At 39.6% G+C, this 13,880-nt stretch overlaps 1 protein-coding gene across 1 annotated transcript in view; it reads left to right on the top strand.

Moving 5' to 3' along the window:
- Positions 1-13,880, top strand: part of ZYG11B (zyg-11 family member B, cell cycle regulator) — a 92,761-nt gene that overhangs the window by 65,110 nt on the left and 13,771 nt on the right. Inside the window, exon 13 of the mRNA XM_019449269.2 lies at positions 3,291-3,388. Within this exon, the coding sequence (XP_019304814.1) occupies positions 3,291-3,388 (98 nt within the window). The remainder of the gene's footprint in view (positions 1-3,290; positions 3,389-13,880) is intronic.

The following is a 13,880-nucleotide window of genomic DNA, read 5'->3' as shown; positions in this document are numbered from 1 at the left end:
TGCAGGGCTGGTTCAGCATTCGCAAATCAATCAACGTGATACATCACATTAATAAAAGAAAAGATAAGAACCATATGATCCTGTCAATCGATGCAGAAAAAGCATTTGACAAAATTCAGCCTCCTTTCTTAATAAAAACCCTCGAGAACGTCGGGATAGAAAGAACATACTTAAACACCATAAAAGCCATTTATGAAAAGCCCACAGCTAACATCATCCTCAATGGGGAAAAACTGAGAGCTTTTTCCCTGAGATCAGGAACACGGCAGGGATGTCCACTCTCACCGCTGTTGTTTAACATGGTGTTGGAAGTGCTAGCATCAGCAATCAGCCAACAAAAGGAAATCAAAGGCATCAAAATTGGCAGAGATGAAGTTAAGCTTTCACTTTTTGCAGATGACATGCTGTTATACATGGAAAATCCGATAGACTCCACCAAAAGTCTGCTAGAACTGATACATGAATTCAGCAGTTGCAGGATGCAAAATCAATGTACAGAAATCAGTTGCATTCTTATACACTAATAATGAAACAACAGAAAGACAAATAAAGAAACTGATCCCATTCACAATTGCACCAAAAAGCATAAAATACCTAGGAATAAACCTGACCAAAGATGTAAAAAATCTGTATGCTGAAAACTATAGAAAGCTTATGAAGGAAATTGAAGAAGATATAAAGAAATGGAAAAACATTCCGTGCTCATGGGTTGGAAGAATAAATATTGTCAAAATGTCAATACTACCCAAAGCTATCTACACATTCAATGCAATCCCAATCAAAATTGCACCAGCATTCTTCTCGAAGCTAGAACAAGCAATCCTAAAACTCCTATGGAACCACAAAAGGCCCCGAATAGCCAAAGTAATTTTGAAGAAGAAGACCAAAGCAGGAGGCATCACAATCCCAGACTTTAGCCTCTACTACAAAGCTGTCATCATCAAGACAGCATGGTATTGGCACAAAAACAGACACATAGACCAATGGAATAGAATAGAAACCCCAGAACTAGAGCCACAAACGTATGGCCAACTAATCTTTGACAAAGCAGAGAAGAATATCCAATGGAAAAAAGACAGTCTCTTTAACAAATGGTGCTGGGAGAACTGGACAGCAACATGCAGAAGGTTGAAACTAGACCACTTTCTCACACCATTCACAAAAACAAACTCAAAATGGATAAAGGACCTGAATGTGAAGCAGGAAACCATCAAAACCCTAGAGGAGAAAACAGGAAAAGACCTCTCTGACCTCAGCTGTAGCAATTTCTTACTTGACACATCCCCAAAGGCAAGGGAATTAAAAGCAAAAATGAACTATTGGGACCTCATGAAGATAAAAAGCTTCTGCACAGCAAAGGAAACAATCAACAAAACTAAAAGGCAACCAACGGAATGGGAAAAGATATTTGCAAATGACATATCGGACAAAGGGCTAGTATCTGAAATGTATAGAGCTCACCAAACTCCACACCCGAAAAACAAATAATCCAGTGAAGAAATGGGCAGAAAACATGAATAGACATTTCTCTAAAGAAGACATCCGATGGCCAACAGGCACATGAAAAGATGCTCAACGTCGCTCCTCATCAGGGAAATAATCAAAACCACACTCAGATATCATCTCACGCCAGTCAGAGTGGCCAAAATGAACAAATCAGGAGACTATAGATGCTGGAGAGGATGTGGAGAAACGGGAACCCTCTTGCACTGTTGGTGGGAATGCAAACTGGTGCAGTTGCTCTGGAAAACAGTGTGGAGGTTCCTCAAAAAATTAAAAACAGACCTACCCTATGACCTAGCAGTAGCACTGCTAGGAATTTACCCAAGGGATACAGGAGTACTGATGCATAGGGGCACTTGTACCCCAATGTTTATAGCAGCACTCTCAACAATAGCCAAATTATGGAAAGAACCTAAATGTCCTTCAAGTGATGAATGGATAAAGAAATTGTGGTTTATATACACAATGGAGTACTACGTGGCAATGAGAAAGAATGAAATATGGCCCTTTGTAGCAACGTGGATGGAACTGGAGAGTGTTATGCTGAGTGAAATAAGCCATACAGAGAAAGACAGATACCATATGTTTTCACTCTTATGTGGATCCTGAGAAACTTAACAGGAACCCGTGGGGGAGGGGAAGGAGAAAAAGAGAGAGAGAGAGAGAGAGAGAGAGAGGGGTTAGAGTGGGAGAGAGCCAAAGCATAAAAGACTCTTAAAAACTGAGAACAAACTGAGGGCTGATGGGGGGTGGGAGATGGGTATTGAAGAGGGCACCTTTTGGGATGAGCACTGGGTGTTGTATGGAAACCAATTTGACAATAAATTTCATATATTTAAAAAAAAAAGATGAATCCAATAAACTAATCTGGGGGGGAAAAAAAAGACATGTTGCTTACAGAGAAGAACCTTACAGCCTAGTGAGGGACACCAAATGTGAATCAGACATAATTCACTATTAAGCTAGTTATATACATAGGATGCTATGCAATTAAAGATGACAGTACTTAAATGCAATGGAAAATGGTAAAAAGCCTCCAGAGGAAGTAAATTATGAGCTGAATTTTGAGAGATAACTAAGTAGGGGCAGAAGATTTTAGGAAGAAGAGATAATGTCTTAATGCAAAGAGGTCCAGGACAAGATGACACACTGAAAGAACTAGAAGTAGCACCAGGTTAGTTTGGGGAAACAGTTTTTGATAATTTCTTAAAGTGCATATTGGATGCCTCACTGTTTATGACAGGTGACTTCAGAGCTAAGTTACTAATTTCCTGAAGGACTCCATATTGCCATATAAATAACATTATTGCATCTTATTTTTGTTCTCTACTTCACAAATGCTGATACTGCCAACATTTTTGATTTCCCCAACTTATGTTCTATCTATTTTGGAGCAGAAGGCAGAGGACTGGTAGAAATTGAAAGGCTGGTATTCACTTTCGTGGTGTTCTACCAGATAGTTGCCAATTAACTCCTCCTTTTCTCAGTTTCCAAAACAAGGTCTGTTATTCTTAAATGTTTATCTTCAATACCAAAAGAGTATTTCCAAAAAAATATTTCTGCCAGTACCTTGTTCTGATCACCTTCCAACTTTTGTACCAAAACCTTATATGAATATGATCCTTTCTCAAGTGTCTCAAGACAAGGAAAAAATGCTCTATAATTCATTTATATTAGTTTAAAAATAGTTGGATGAAATTTCTAGTATGAAAAGCTCAGGAATGATTGCTTTAGAAATGACACTAAGTATAGGATGTAACTTTATTTTTTTTCTTTTGAAACTTTAGGTCCTTTAATCCATTTTTCCCTTTACTTGGCTGTTTCACAACACCAGGAGTCCAGCTATGGGCAGTTTGGGCCATGCAACATGTCTGCAGCAAGAATCGTATGTACCAAAAAGAGAACTATGTTTTTCTTTTTCAAGTGATATTCTCCTTAACACAAGAAAGCCATTTCTAAATGGTATATTTAAAAAAAAATTTTTTTTTTACATTTATTTCTTTTTGAGAGACAGAGACAGAGCACAAGTAGGGGAGGGGCAGAGAGAGAGGGAGACACAGAATCTGAAGCAGGCTGTAGGCTCCGAGCTGTCAGCACAGAGTCCAACGTGGGGCTCGAACTCACAAATCGCGAGATCGTGATCTGAGCCGAAGTCGGACGCCTAGCCGACTGAGCCACCCAGGCGCCCCTTTAAATGGTATATTGAAGTGATTTTTTTTTTTTTAAGGACACAGATTTTAAAAGACACAATATAAGAACCTTTAGGGGTGCCTGGCTGGCTCAGTTGGTAGAGCATGCAACTTTTGATCTCAGGATCATGAGTTCAAGCCCCACCCACACTGGGTGCAGAGATTACTTAAGAGAGAATCTTAGGTTATAAACTAAATTTATTCTTTCAGAATTATCTCAGTAATACTAGATACTGAATGATAGTGATGAATGAGACACTGTTCTGACGTCATGGAGTATAAAAATTAGGTTCCTACATGGGGTGCCTGGGCGGCTCAGTTGGCTAAATGTCTGACACTTGACCTCAGCTCAAGTCATGATCTCAGGTTGTGAGTTCAAGCCCCGTGCTGGGCCTTAAAAAAAAAAAAAAAAAAAAAAAAAAAAAAAAAAGGAGCCTATAGTGAGTCCATTTGCTAATCAAAAGTTTTAAGGTGATCCGATTATGGTACATTTCAGTACCCAGCCCTCATCCACATAAAACTTCATTGTTTAAGACATTGCTGTCTGCATTCATGGTCTCTGGAGAAGCAAGAATTTGGATCAGATTCCATATTATTCTTTTTTGAGGGTTATGATACAACTCTTTGTTGGTTATTTATTAATAAAATTCATTCCATTAAATGATTTGAAACACTGCAGAAAAAACACTTTAATAGTAGAAACATTTTAATAGAGTATAAATTAAAATATTTGAAATTAGGGGTGCCTGGGTGACTCAGTCGATTGTGTCTGACTTTGGCTCAGGTCATGATCTTGGGGTTTGTGGATTTGAGCCCCACGTCGGGCTCTGTGCTGAGAGCTCAGAGCCTGGAGCCTGCTTCAGATCTGTGTCTCCCTCTCTTTCTGTTCCTCCCCCACTCACGCTCTGTCTCTCTCTCTCTCAAAAATAAATACACATTAAAAACATTTTTTTTTTAGTATTTAAAATTAGAGATCAGGACCAAGGAAAAATAATTGGAAAAGAAATTAAAGGTTATAGGGAAAATAGTAGAATATAAATATATAGACCATACATGGTGATTCATGTTCTTTTTGTGGCTGGGCTGCAAATAATCAGCTATATAGTTCTCTTTACATATAAGGAGGAAATACTATTCCATATCCTTACAGGGAAGTAAAGCTTTTCTGGGCAATTAACTACAAATTAAAATTTTTTTTACAGAACCTCAATAGGGATGATATTATAAATGGACTCATACAGGTAGTGTGAGAGTTGTTTTTAACAATAGTGATGTAGTAAATAGCAGTAACATCTTACAAGATACCTTCTTATTCTTTGATGAAAACTCAGTGCATAACACAAAAAGGCAATTCAGTGAAAGCTCTTTTATGTGAGATACACAGAGGACAGGGGTTTAGGGAATAGGATGTGATAGAGAAAATTGCCTTGTACCCAGCTAAACTTCTACCTGGGAGCTTTTCTTTTTTTTTTTTATTTTTTGTGTTAAAATTTTTTTTTTTTTAACATTTATTTTTGAGACAGAGAGAGACAGAGCATGAACGGGGGAGGGTCAGAGAGAGGGAGACACAGAATCTGAAACAGGCTCCGGGCTCTGAGCTGTCAGCACAGAGCCTGATGCGGGGCTTGAACTCACTGACCGCGAGATCATGACCTGAGCCGAAGTCGGCCGCTTAACCGACTGAGCCACCCAGGTGCCCCTACCTGGGAGCTTTTCTGACCCTTCCTACTATATTCCCCAGTTCATTCATAGACACTTCCTCTGGGGTGCCTGGGTGGTTCAGTCGGTTAAGCTTCTAACTCCTGGTTTTCAGTCAGGTCATGATTTCATGATTTGTGAGTTTGAGCCCCACATCAGGCTCTGTGCTGATGATGAGGAGCCTGCTTGGGATTTTCTCTCTCTCCCTCTCTCTTTGCCCCGCTCACACTGTCTCCCCCTCTCTCTCTCAAAATAAATAAGCTTAAAAAAATTGAGACTGCCTCAATAGCTATATTAAACTGCCTCTGATCCAAAAATTTCCTCCTTTCATTGTCCTTACAGGTTCTGAGAACTCCCTAGTTTCTTAACAGCCTATCACATAAGTATTTATTTTTGTTATTACTTATAAGTGTTGATGTTCTTTTAAGTTTATTCTGTGGATGATCACCCTGAAAAATTTATTCCAAAATGCACTGTAGGGGTGCCTGTCTGGCTCGGTCAGTAGACCATGTGACTCTTGATCTTGGGGTTGTGAGTTCGAGCCCCCTGTTGAATGTAGAGATTATTTTTTAAAAAAATGAAAATAAACAAAATACACTGTAATTGGGGAATGTTAGAATATTTATCTCCAACTCAAGTAGTTTAGGTTTCTATATTCCTGCTTCCCTGGCTTATTTTGTTTATATTTAAATGGAATTGACTTCTCAGTTTGCATTAAAAGTTCTAATGCTGCTTACAGCTTTTAATAATTAAGAGATAGTATAGCATAGTAGCAAAAGCACACAGGAATCTACCTGGATTCAAATCATGTTCCAGCACTTATGTATGACATCTTAAAGAAATCAGTAAGCCTGGGGCTGCAGTTTCACATTTGTTAAATGGGAATAATAATAGTACCTATATATCACACATTATAATGAGTATTTTCCCGTATTTTAGAAAGTTTTTGACAACATGATTTTTAGTAATCACATAATCTTTATTGTATGGTATATTAGTTTCCTAGTACTACCATAACAAAGTACCACATGTGGGTGACTTAAAACAACAGGAATGTTTGTCTTTCCGTTCTGGAGGCTTGAAGTCTAAAATCAAGGTGTCTTTAGGGCCATACTTTCTGAGACAGCTCTAGGGAAGAATTCTTCCTTGCTTCTTCTAGCTTCTGGTGTGTGCTACCAATCCTTAGCATTCCTTGGCTTTACACGCATCACTCCTGTCCGATGACCATCTTGCCCACATGTCTTCACATTGTTTTCTGTGTATATGTTTCTGTGTCCAAATCTCCCCTTTTCATAAAAGAACACCAGTCATAATGGATTAAGGTCCACTCTAATGACTTCATCTTAACTAATTATATTAGCAACAACTCGATTTCCAAATAAAGTCACAATCTGAAGTACTGGAGATTAGGACTTTAACCTGTCTTTTTGGGGGACATAACCCTTAATACATTCCTCTATACTTAATAAATGAACTTAGCAGTAATTCATATAGCCACTTCCCTATTGATCAACATTTAAGTAGTCTACCTTTTAATTTTAAAATTATATCCAAGCACTTGTTTGAGAGATATTCATCAGACCGTTATTTATAATAGCAATTAAGTCTAAATAACCTAGAGGTCCAGCAATAGATAAATGTGAAGTAATGTTGAAATACCCAGACAGTGGTATATTTGTATGTTATTAGTAAAGAAGACATGATAGAAAATTATATAAGCAGAAATTTATACTCTGGAGGCCATGACAGAGTAACTTGTACCAGACTAGCCCTCTAACCATTAATACTAGAAAACACAGGATGGGAAAGATTTGGAACAAGTCTTTCTAGACAGTAGGCAAAAGGCAGCAAAGATTCCCATCCCTGAAAGAGAACCAAGTACAGCACAGCAATTTCATTGACCTGAGGAGATAAGTTTGGTGAGATTGAGGTATCGGACAAAATGTATGGAATTTATAAGGCAGAGTAATGCAGAGGTGAAAGCTACATCTAGAAGAGACTCCAGAAATCTTAAAGGTTTCTTGAGTTTTTGTCTGGTTAGTGAGCTGTGAATGTCTAGGATGAGACTCCTTGAAGTCTGAGAAAGAACAAATACCAAGGAGTGGCTAACTGAACAACACTTGGAGCTCACACAGGGTTTGGAAATACTAGACTTCCTAACACTGGAAAGAACTTAACACCCAGGGCATTCAGTACAGATGCTAGAAGAGATTAAACTAGCCCTAAAATAAAGGCTTCTCTAGGGTAACACTAACACAGCTTAAAAACAAGTTTGAAATGGTTAAGTTGCTCTGAAAATAAATTAACTTTCTGCCGGAGAAAAACTAAGCACTCTTTTAAAAAAAGAACAAAATCAGGGCGCCTGGGTGGCTCAGTCGGTTGAGCATCCGACTTCGGCTCACGTCATGATCTCACAGTCCGCGAGTTCAAGCCCCGCGTCGGGCTCTGTGCTGACAGCTCAGAGCCTGGAGCCTGCTTCAGGTTCTATGTCTCCCTTTCTCTCTGACCCTCCCCCGTTCATGCTCTGTCTCTCTCTGTCTCAGAAATAAATAAAACGTTAAAAAAAAAAATTTTTTTTTTAAATTAAAAAAAAAAAAAAAAGAACAAAATCTAGCCTAACTCAACAACATGTTTAGTATCTGATAAAAATTGCTAGATGAGGGAAGAAGCAGGAAAATGTGACCCATAACCAGAAGAAAAATCAGACACTTGAAATAGACCCAGAAGTGATGGTGATAATGCAAATACCAGAAAAGTAACTTCAAAAAAATTTTTATAGATATGATCCAAGATTTTAAAGAAAACATGAATATTAATAGAAGAAAAAATATAAAAAGTAAATAAAATAGAAATACTATAGCTAAAACTTTAAATATTTGACATGAAAAATATCTGGATGGGGTCCCTGGGTGGCTCAGTCAGTTAAGCATCTGACTTCAACTCAAGTCATGATCTCACAGCTTGTGGGTTTGAGCCCAGCATTGGGCTCTGGCAGATAGCTCAGAGCCTGGAGCTGCTTCAGATTCTGTGTTTCTCTCTCTCTGCCTCTCCCCTGCTCGCGCTGTTTCTCTCTCTCTTAAAAGTAAATAAACATTAAGGGAAACAAAAATAGTGTAAAAACAGGGAGTGGGACAAAACAGAAGAGACTCATAAATGTGGGGAACAAACTGAGGGTTACTGGAGAACTTGTGGGAGGGGAGATGGGCAAAATGGGTAAGGGACACTAAGGAATCTACTCCTGAAGTCATTGTTGCACTATATGCTAACTAATTTGTATGTAAATTATTTTTTAAAAAATTAAATTAAAATTAAAGAAAAAAATAAACGTTAAAAAAGGTTCTAAAAATGAAAAAATATATATCTGAATGAACTTAATAGTAGATAACAGAAGAAAAGATCAGCAAAATTAAATGCATAGCAGTAGAAACTATCTAAACTGAAGCTTAGAGAGAAATAAAGCTTGGGGGGGGCGGTGGGTATGTGGGGTGGGAAGAAAACCAGAATTACCCTGAAATCAGTACCAGACAAAGACCTTGTAAGAAAAGAAAATTACTGAACAATATCTCTCATGAATGTAGATGAGGAAATTCTTAATTTTCTAACAAATGGAACCCAACAGTGTATAAAAAGGACCAGGAAGGTTATTCCAAGAATGCAAGGTTGGTTTACATTTGAAAATCAGTGTGTTCCTTTCTATTACCAGAAGAGGAAAGAAAAGCAATCTGGGGCACCTGAGTGGCTCAGTCAGTTGAACGTCTGACTTCAGATCAGGTCATGATCTCACGGTTCATGGGCTTGAGCCCCACGTTAGGCTTTGTGCTGACAGCACGGAGCCTGCTTCAGATTCTGTCTCTCTCTCTCTCTCTCTCTCTGCCCCTTTCCTGCTCGCTCACTCTCTCGCTCTCAAAAATAAACATTAAAAAAAAACCAAAAAATGAAAAGCAGAAAATAGATGCAGAAAAAGAATTGACAAAATCCACTACACAGTCCTGATAAAGGATGTCTAAGGAAATCCTATAGCTAACATCAAAATTAATAGTGAAAAATTAAATGTGAATGTTGCCCTACCAAGATCAGGAACAAGAGGGTGTCCAGTCTCACCATATTGAACATTGTAATGGAGGATTTGTCCAGTGTGATCAGGAAAGAAACAAAAGACATCCAGAGTGGAAAGAATGAGGTAACAGATGACCTGATTATCTCTGTAGAAAAATCCCATGAAATCTGCAAAAGGGCAGCTAGTTCTAATTGAGTTTAGCAAGGTTCCAGGATACACGATATACATAATAATCAGTTGCATTTTTGTATACCAACAACAACCAATATAAATGGAAAAATGACATTTACAATTGTGTCAAAAACTATGAAATACTTAGGGATGGGTGTATCTGACCAAAATGTATAGACCTGTACACAGAAAAACAAAGCACTGCTGAGAGACATTGAAGAAGGCCTAGCTAAATGGAGAGATCTACCATATTCATGAGTTGAAAGACTTAATAATGTTAAAATGACAATTCTCCCCAAGTCTGTTGTAGATTTATACAGCCCCAGTCAAAATCCCAGCAGGCTTTTGAAGAGAAATTGACAGACTGATTCTAAAATTCATACAGAAGTGCAAAGAATATTAAAATAACTTAGGAAAATGAAGAACAAAATTGGAGCACTTCCACTACCTGACTTCCAGCTATTCTATAAGCTACAGTAATCAAGACAGTGTTTTGTGGCTCCAGTGTGTGTTTTCTCCACAACTCACCAGGCAATTCTCCCATTCTCAGCAACACTGACTAGATGTCCTACAAATTTAGTTTAATTCTGACACTATTAAACTGGAGATGACATCAGATCCTACAGTCCCATAAGACTACTGCCCTACTTCAGATGCCAGTCCCAAGTCTAGGTTTTTACCTGTGCTTCTGACTGGTTATAAAGATTAGAGGTTCCTATAAGCCCCTCTTCTGTTTGATTAATTTGCTAGAGCAGCTCATAGAACTCAGGGAAACATTTAGTGACATTTACCAGTTTATTATAAAGGATATTATAAAGGATACTGATGAACAGCCAGATTAAGAGGTACATAGGGTGGGGCCCAGAAGTATCCTGAGTACAGGAGCTTCTGTCCCCACAAAACTTGGGGTGCACCGTCCTTCAGGGCATGTGGATGCATTCACCAACGTGGAAGCTCCTCATATCTTCTTGTTCAGGAGTTTTTATAGAGCTTAATCTGCACCTTCCTCACTTACCCTTTCTAGAAGTCCAAAGATGGGGCTGAAAGGTCCAACCCTCTAATCATTTGGTCTTTCTGTTCACCAGCTTCATCCTGAGGCTGTCTAAGGACTCTGCTCTGTCACCTTATTAGCATGTTCTCAAAAGGGACTCCTGATAAATGACAAGATACTCCTATTGGGAAATTCCAAGGATTTGAGGAGCTCTGCCAGAAACCTGGGACAGAGACCAAATAATTTCTTATTCTACCACGAGCCACCCCAATCTTTGACCGCAGATCCTTTATAACAAAAAGATCATAACAGTTAACAGATACTGGCACATCAGGAGAGTCCTATTCAGTCATTAGTAATCATATCATATGAAAATGTCTGCCAGGGGGGCGCCTGGGTGGCGCAGTCGGTTAAGCGTCCGACTTCAGCCAGGTCACGATCTCACGGTCCGTGAGTTCGAGCCCCGCGTCAGGCTCTGGGCTGATGGCTCGGAGCCTGGAGCCTGTTTCCGATTCTGTGTCTCCCTCTCTCTCTGTCCCTCCCCCGTTCATGCTCTGTCTCTCTCTGTCCCAAAAATAAATAAACGTTGAAAAAAAAAAATTTAAAAAAAAATAAAAAAAAAATAAAAAAAAAAGAAAATGTCTGCCAGGGCAAGGCCACTCAGATTTGCAGGCTTCCATTAGATCTTGTAAAGTTTCAAAAGCAGAAGTGGTCTTAAGGTGAAGCCATATATTGCTCTCAGGCAGCTGGTACAACTGAGCTAAGAGATATCTCTTGCTCTGAGCTTCTTTAGCGGTGTTAGTGTTCTCTTGGATTTCACTCATGACATGACCCATTTGTTCATTTCTGTACCCTTAGCTACTATTTTTCTTTCTCTTCATTTATACCAAACTTTTCTACCTCTGGAAGGGACATTATTAGTTTTGGCCACTGTGCTGATCTGGATTGCAGGCAGTAATACTAGATTAGCACCTGTCTCCCACTGAGTCAACTCTCATTCAGAGAGGGTAAGATTACATAGGTACAGAACTAGTGGGCTGTATTTACTTCCGGGCAGTATAATTGCATTCACTTTTAATCCCAATTCTGTCAGATGGAACATCTCCTCTCCATTAGGCTCTGGGGAATTCTGACAAAAATATTTTATTATTATTTACTCTTTTAGGGAGAGAGTGTATGAGAGGAGCAGAGAGGGGGAGAGAGGGAGAATCCCAAGCAGGCTCCATGCTCAGTACAGAGCCCAACTCGGAGCTTGATCCCACAACCCTAGGATCATGACCTGAGCCTAAATCAAGAGTAAGACACTCAACTGACTGAGCCACCCAGGCACCACAAAAACATTTTAAAGTACAGTTACAATTTCTTACTTAGGAATCATCCCTGCTTCCAACATGTGTAGTTGCAGCCCTGATCTGTGACCACTGCATCAGGTTGGGAATTTTTAATTTTTTTTTTTAGTTCATTTTATTTTGAGAGAAAGAGAGAGCAAGCGTGCATGTGCGCAGAAGTGGGGAGGGGAAAAGAGGGAGGCAGAGAGAGAGAATCTTAAGCAGGCTTTTAACTGTCAGTGCAGAGCCTGATGCAGGGCTCGAACTTAACAAACCTCAAGATTATCACCTGAGCTTAAGTTGGATGCTTAAGTGACTGAGCCACTCAGGTACCCCTTGGGAATTTTTTTTTTTAATGCTTGTTTATTTTGAGAGAGAGAGCACAAGCAGGGAAGGGACAGAGAGAGGGGAAGAGAGGATTCGAAGTGGGCTCCGTGTTGAGAGCAGAGAGCCCGATGCAGGGCTCAACTCAAGAACCATGAGATCATGACCTGAGCCAAAGTCAGATGCTTAACGAACTGAGCCACCCAGAAGCCCCTGGTTGGGAATTTTTTTTTTTTTTTTTTTTTTTTTTAAGTTTAATTGGAGCTCCTGGGTGGCTCAGTCAGTTAAGTGCCAGACTTCAGCTCGGGTCATGATCTCATGTTTCATGGGTTCGAGCCCTGAGTCTGGCTCTGTGCTGACAGCTCAGATACTGGAGCCTGCTTCAGATCCTGTGTCTCCCTTTCCCTCTGCCCCCCGCCCCAACTCTGCTCGCTCTCTCTCTCTCTTTCAAAAATAAACATTAAAAACATTTTTTTTTAAGTTTAATTGATACAGGGAAGAAGAAGAAGAAGGGGGAAAAAAAAGTATAGTCATTTTACCAGTATCCTCCCTTGGCAAGAATTACATAGCCATACCAGCATCCTTTCCCATTCCCTCTTCTCTGGATCCACCAGAAAAACAGAAGAATATCTAGTGGGGACACTCTTTTTAGCCCCACTCATATTGAGCATGAGCATACTCTCACAAAGGCATGGAATCTAGCTCTTCTGACCTGTTTCTCACCTCTACCCCACCCCGTTTTTATTTTTTATTTTTATTTTTAATTTTTATTTTTAACATTTATTTATTTTTGAGACAGAGAGAGACAGAGCATGAACAGGGGAGGGGCAGAGAGAGAGGGAGACACAGAATCTGAAACGGGCTTCAGGCTCTGAGCTGTCAGCACAGAGCCCAATGCGGGGCTCGAACTCATGGACTGTGAGATCATGACCTGAGCCGAAGTCAGACGCTTAACCGACTGAGCCACCCGGGCGCCCCCCACCCCCTTTTTAAAACAACCAATATATGAATTGCCCATTCCAATTCTTTGAAACTGTTACCCTGAGGAAGATCTCTCTCTGCCCATTGTTGGACATTGGAAGGGAGGAAAAAGTGTTACTCAGCTCTGCCAATTTGTGCCTCAGAGGTTGCAGGAAGAATGTCTAGATTCAGCCTCTGTCTGCATTGCTGCAGTACCCCAGATCCACTCATTTCATGGACCCAGGTGGCTACCTCGAGGGAGCAGATGGGCCTGAAAATTAAACTGATGAAGACAGATTTACAGAAGAAAAGCATACAAATTTTATTAAAACTTCAAAGTTTTATATGTGGGAATCTTCAAACAAGAATGAAGCCCTGAAGTGACCAGAGCAGGAAGCTTTTATACCTTTTAGATAAACAAATTTGTGAAAAATTGACAAGACAAAGATGTTTTGGCTAGGGGTAGTAAATGGTGAAGAAGTGGCTAGGAAAATAAGAGTTAGTTAAATACAGTTTGTTTGTACAGATTCCTCAGCCCCCAATTCCAGGTCTCTGGTGATAAAATATCTTCCTTCTTCCTGGTACAAGGAGGGTACCTTTCACATGGGCGTTTTATGACCTATTTCAGGGAAGAAGGGTGAGGGAGGGAAGTCAGAGTA

The sequence above is a fragment of the Panthera pardus genome, unplaced genomic scaffold, assembly GCF_024362965.1.
Source record: "Panthera pardus isolate Hobbes unplaced genomic scaffold, ASM2436296v1 HiC_scaffold_11, whole genome shotgun sequence".
Classification (NCBI taxonomy): Eukaryota; Metazoa; Chordata; class Mammalia; order Carnivora; family Felidae; genus Panthera; species Panthera pardus.
Note: the sequence above shows the minus strand (reverse complement) of the source record. Positions and strands in the feature narration are given on the sequence as shown.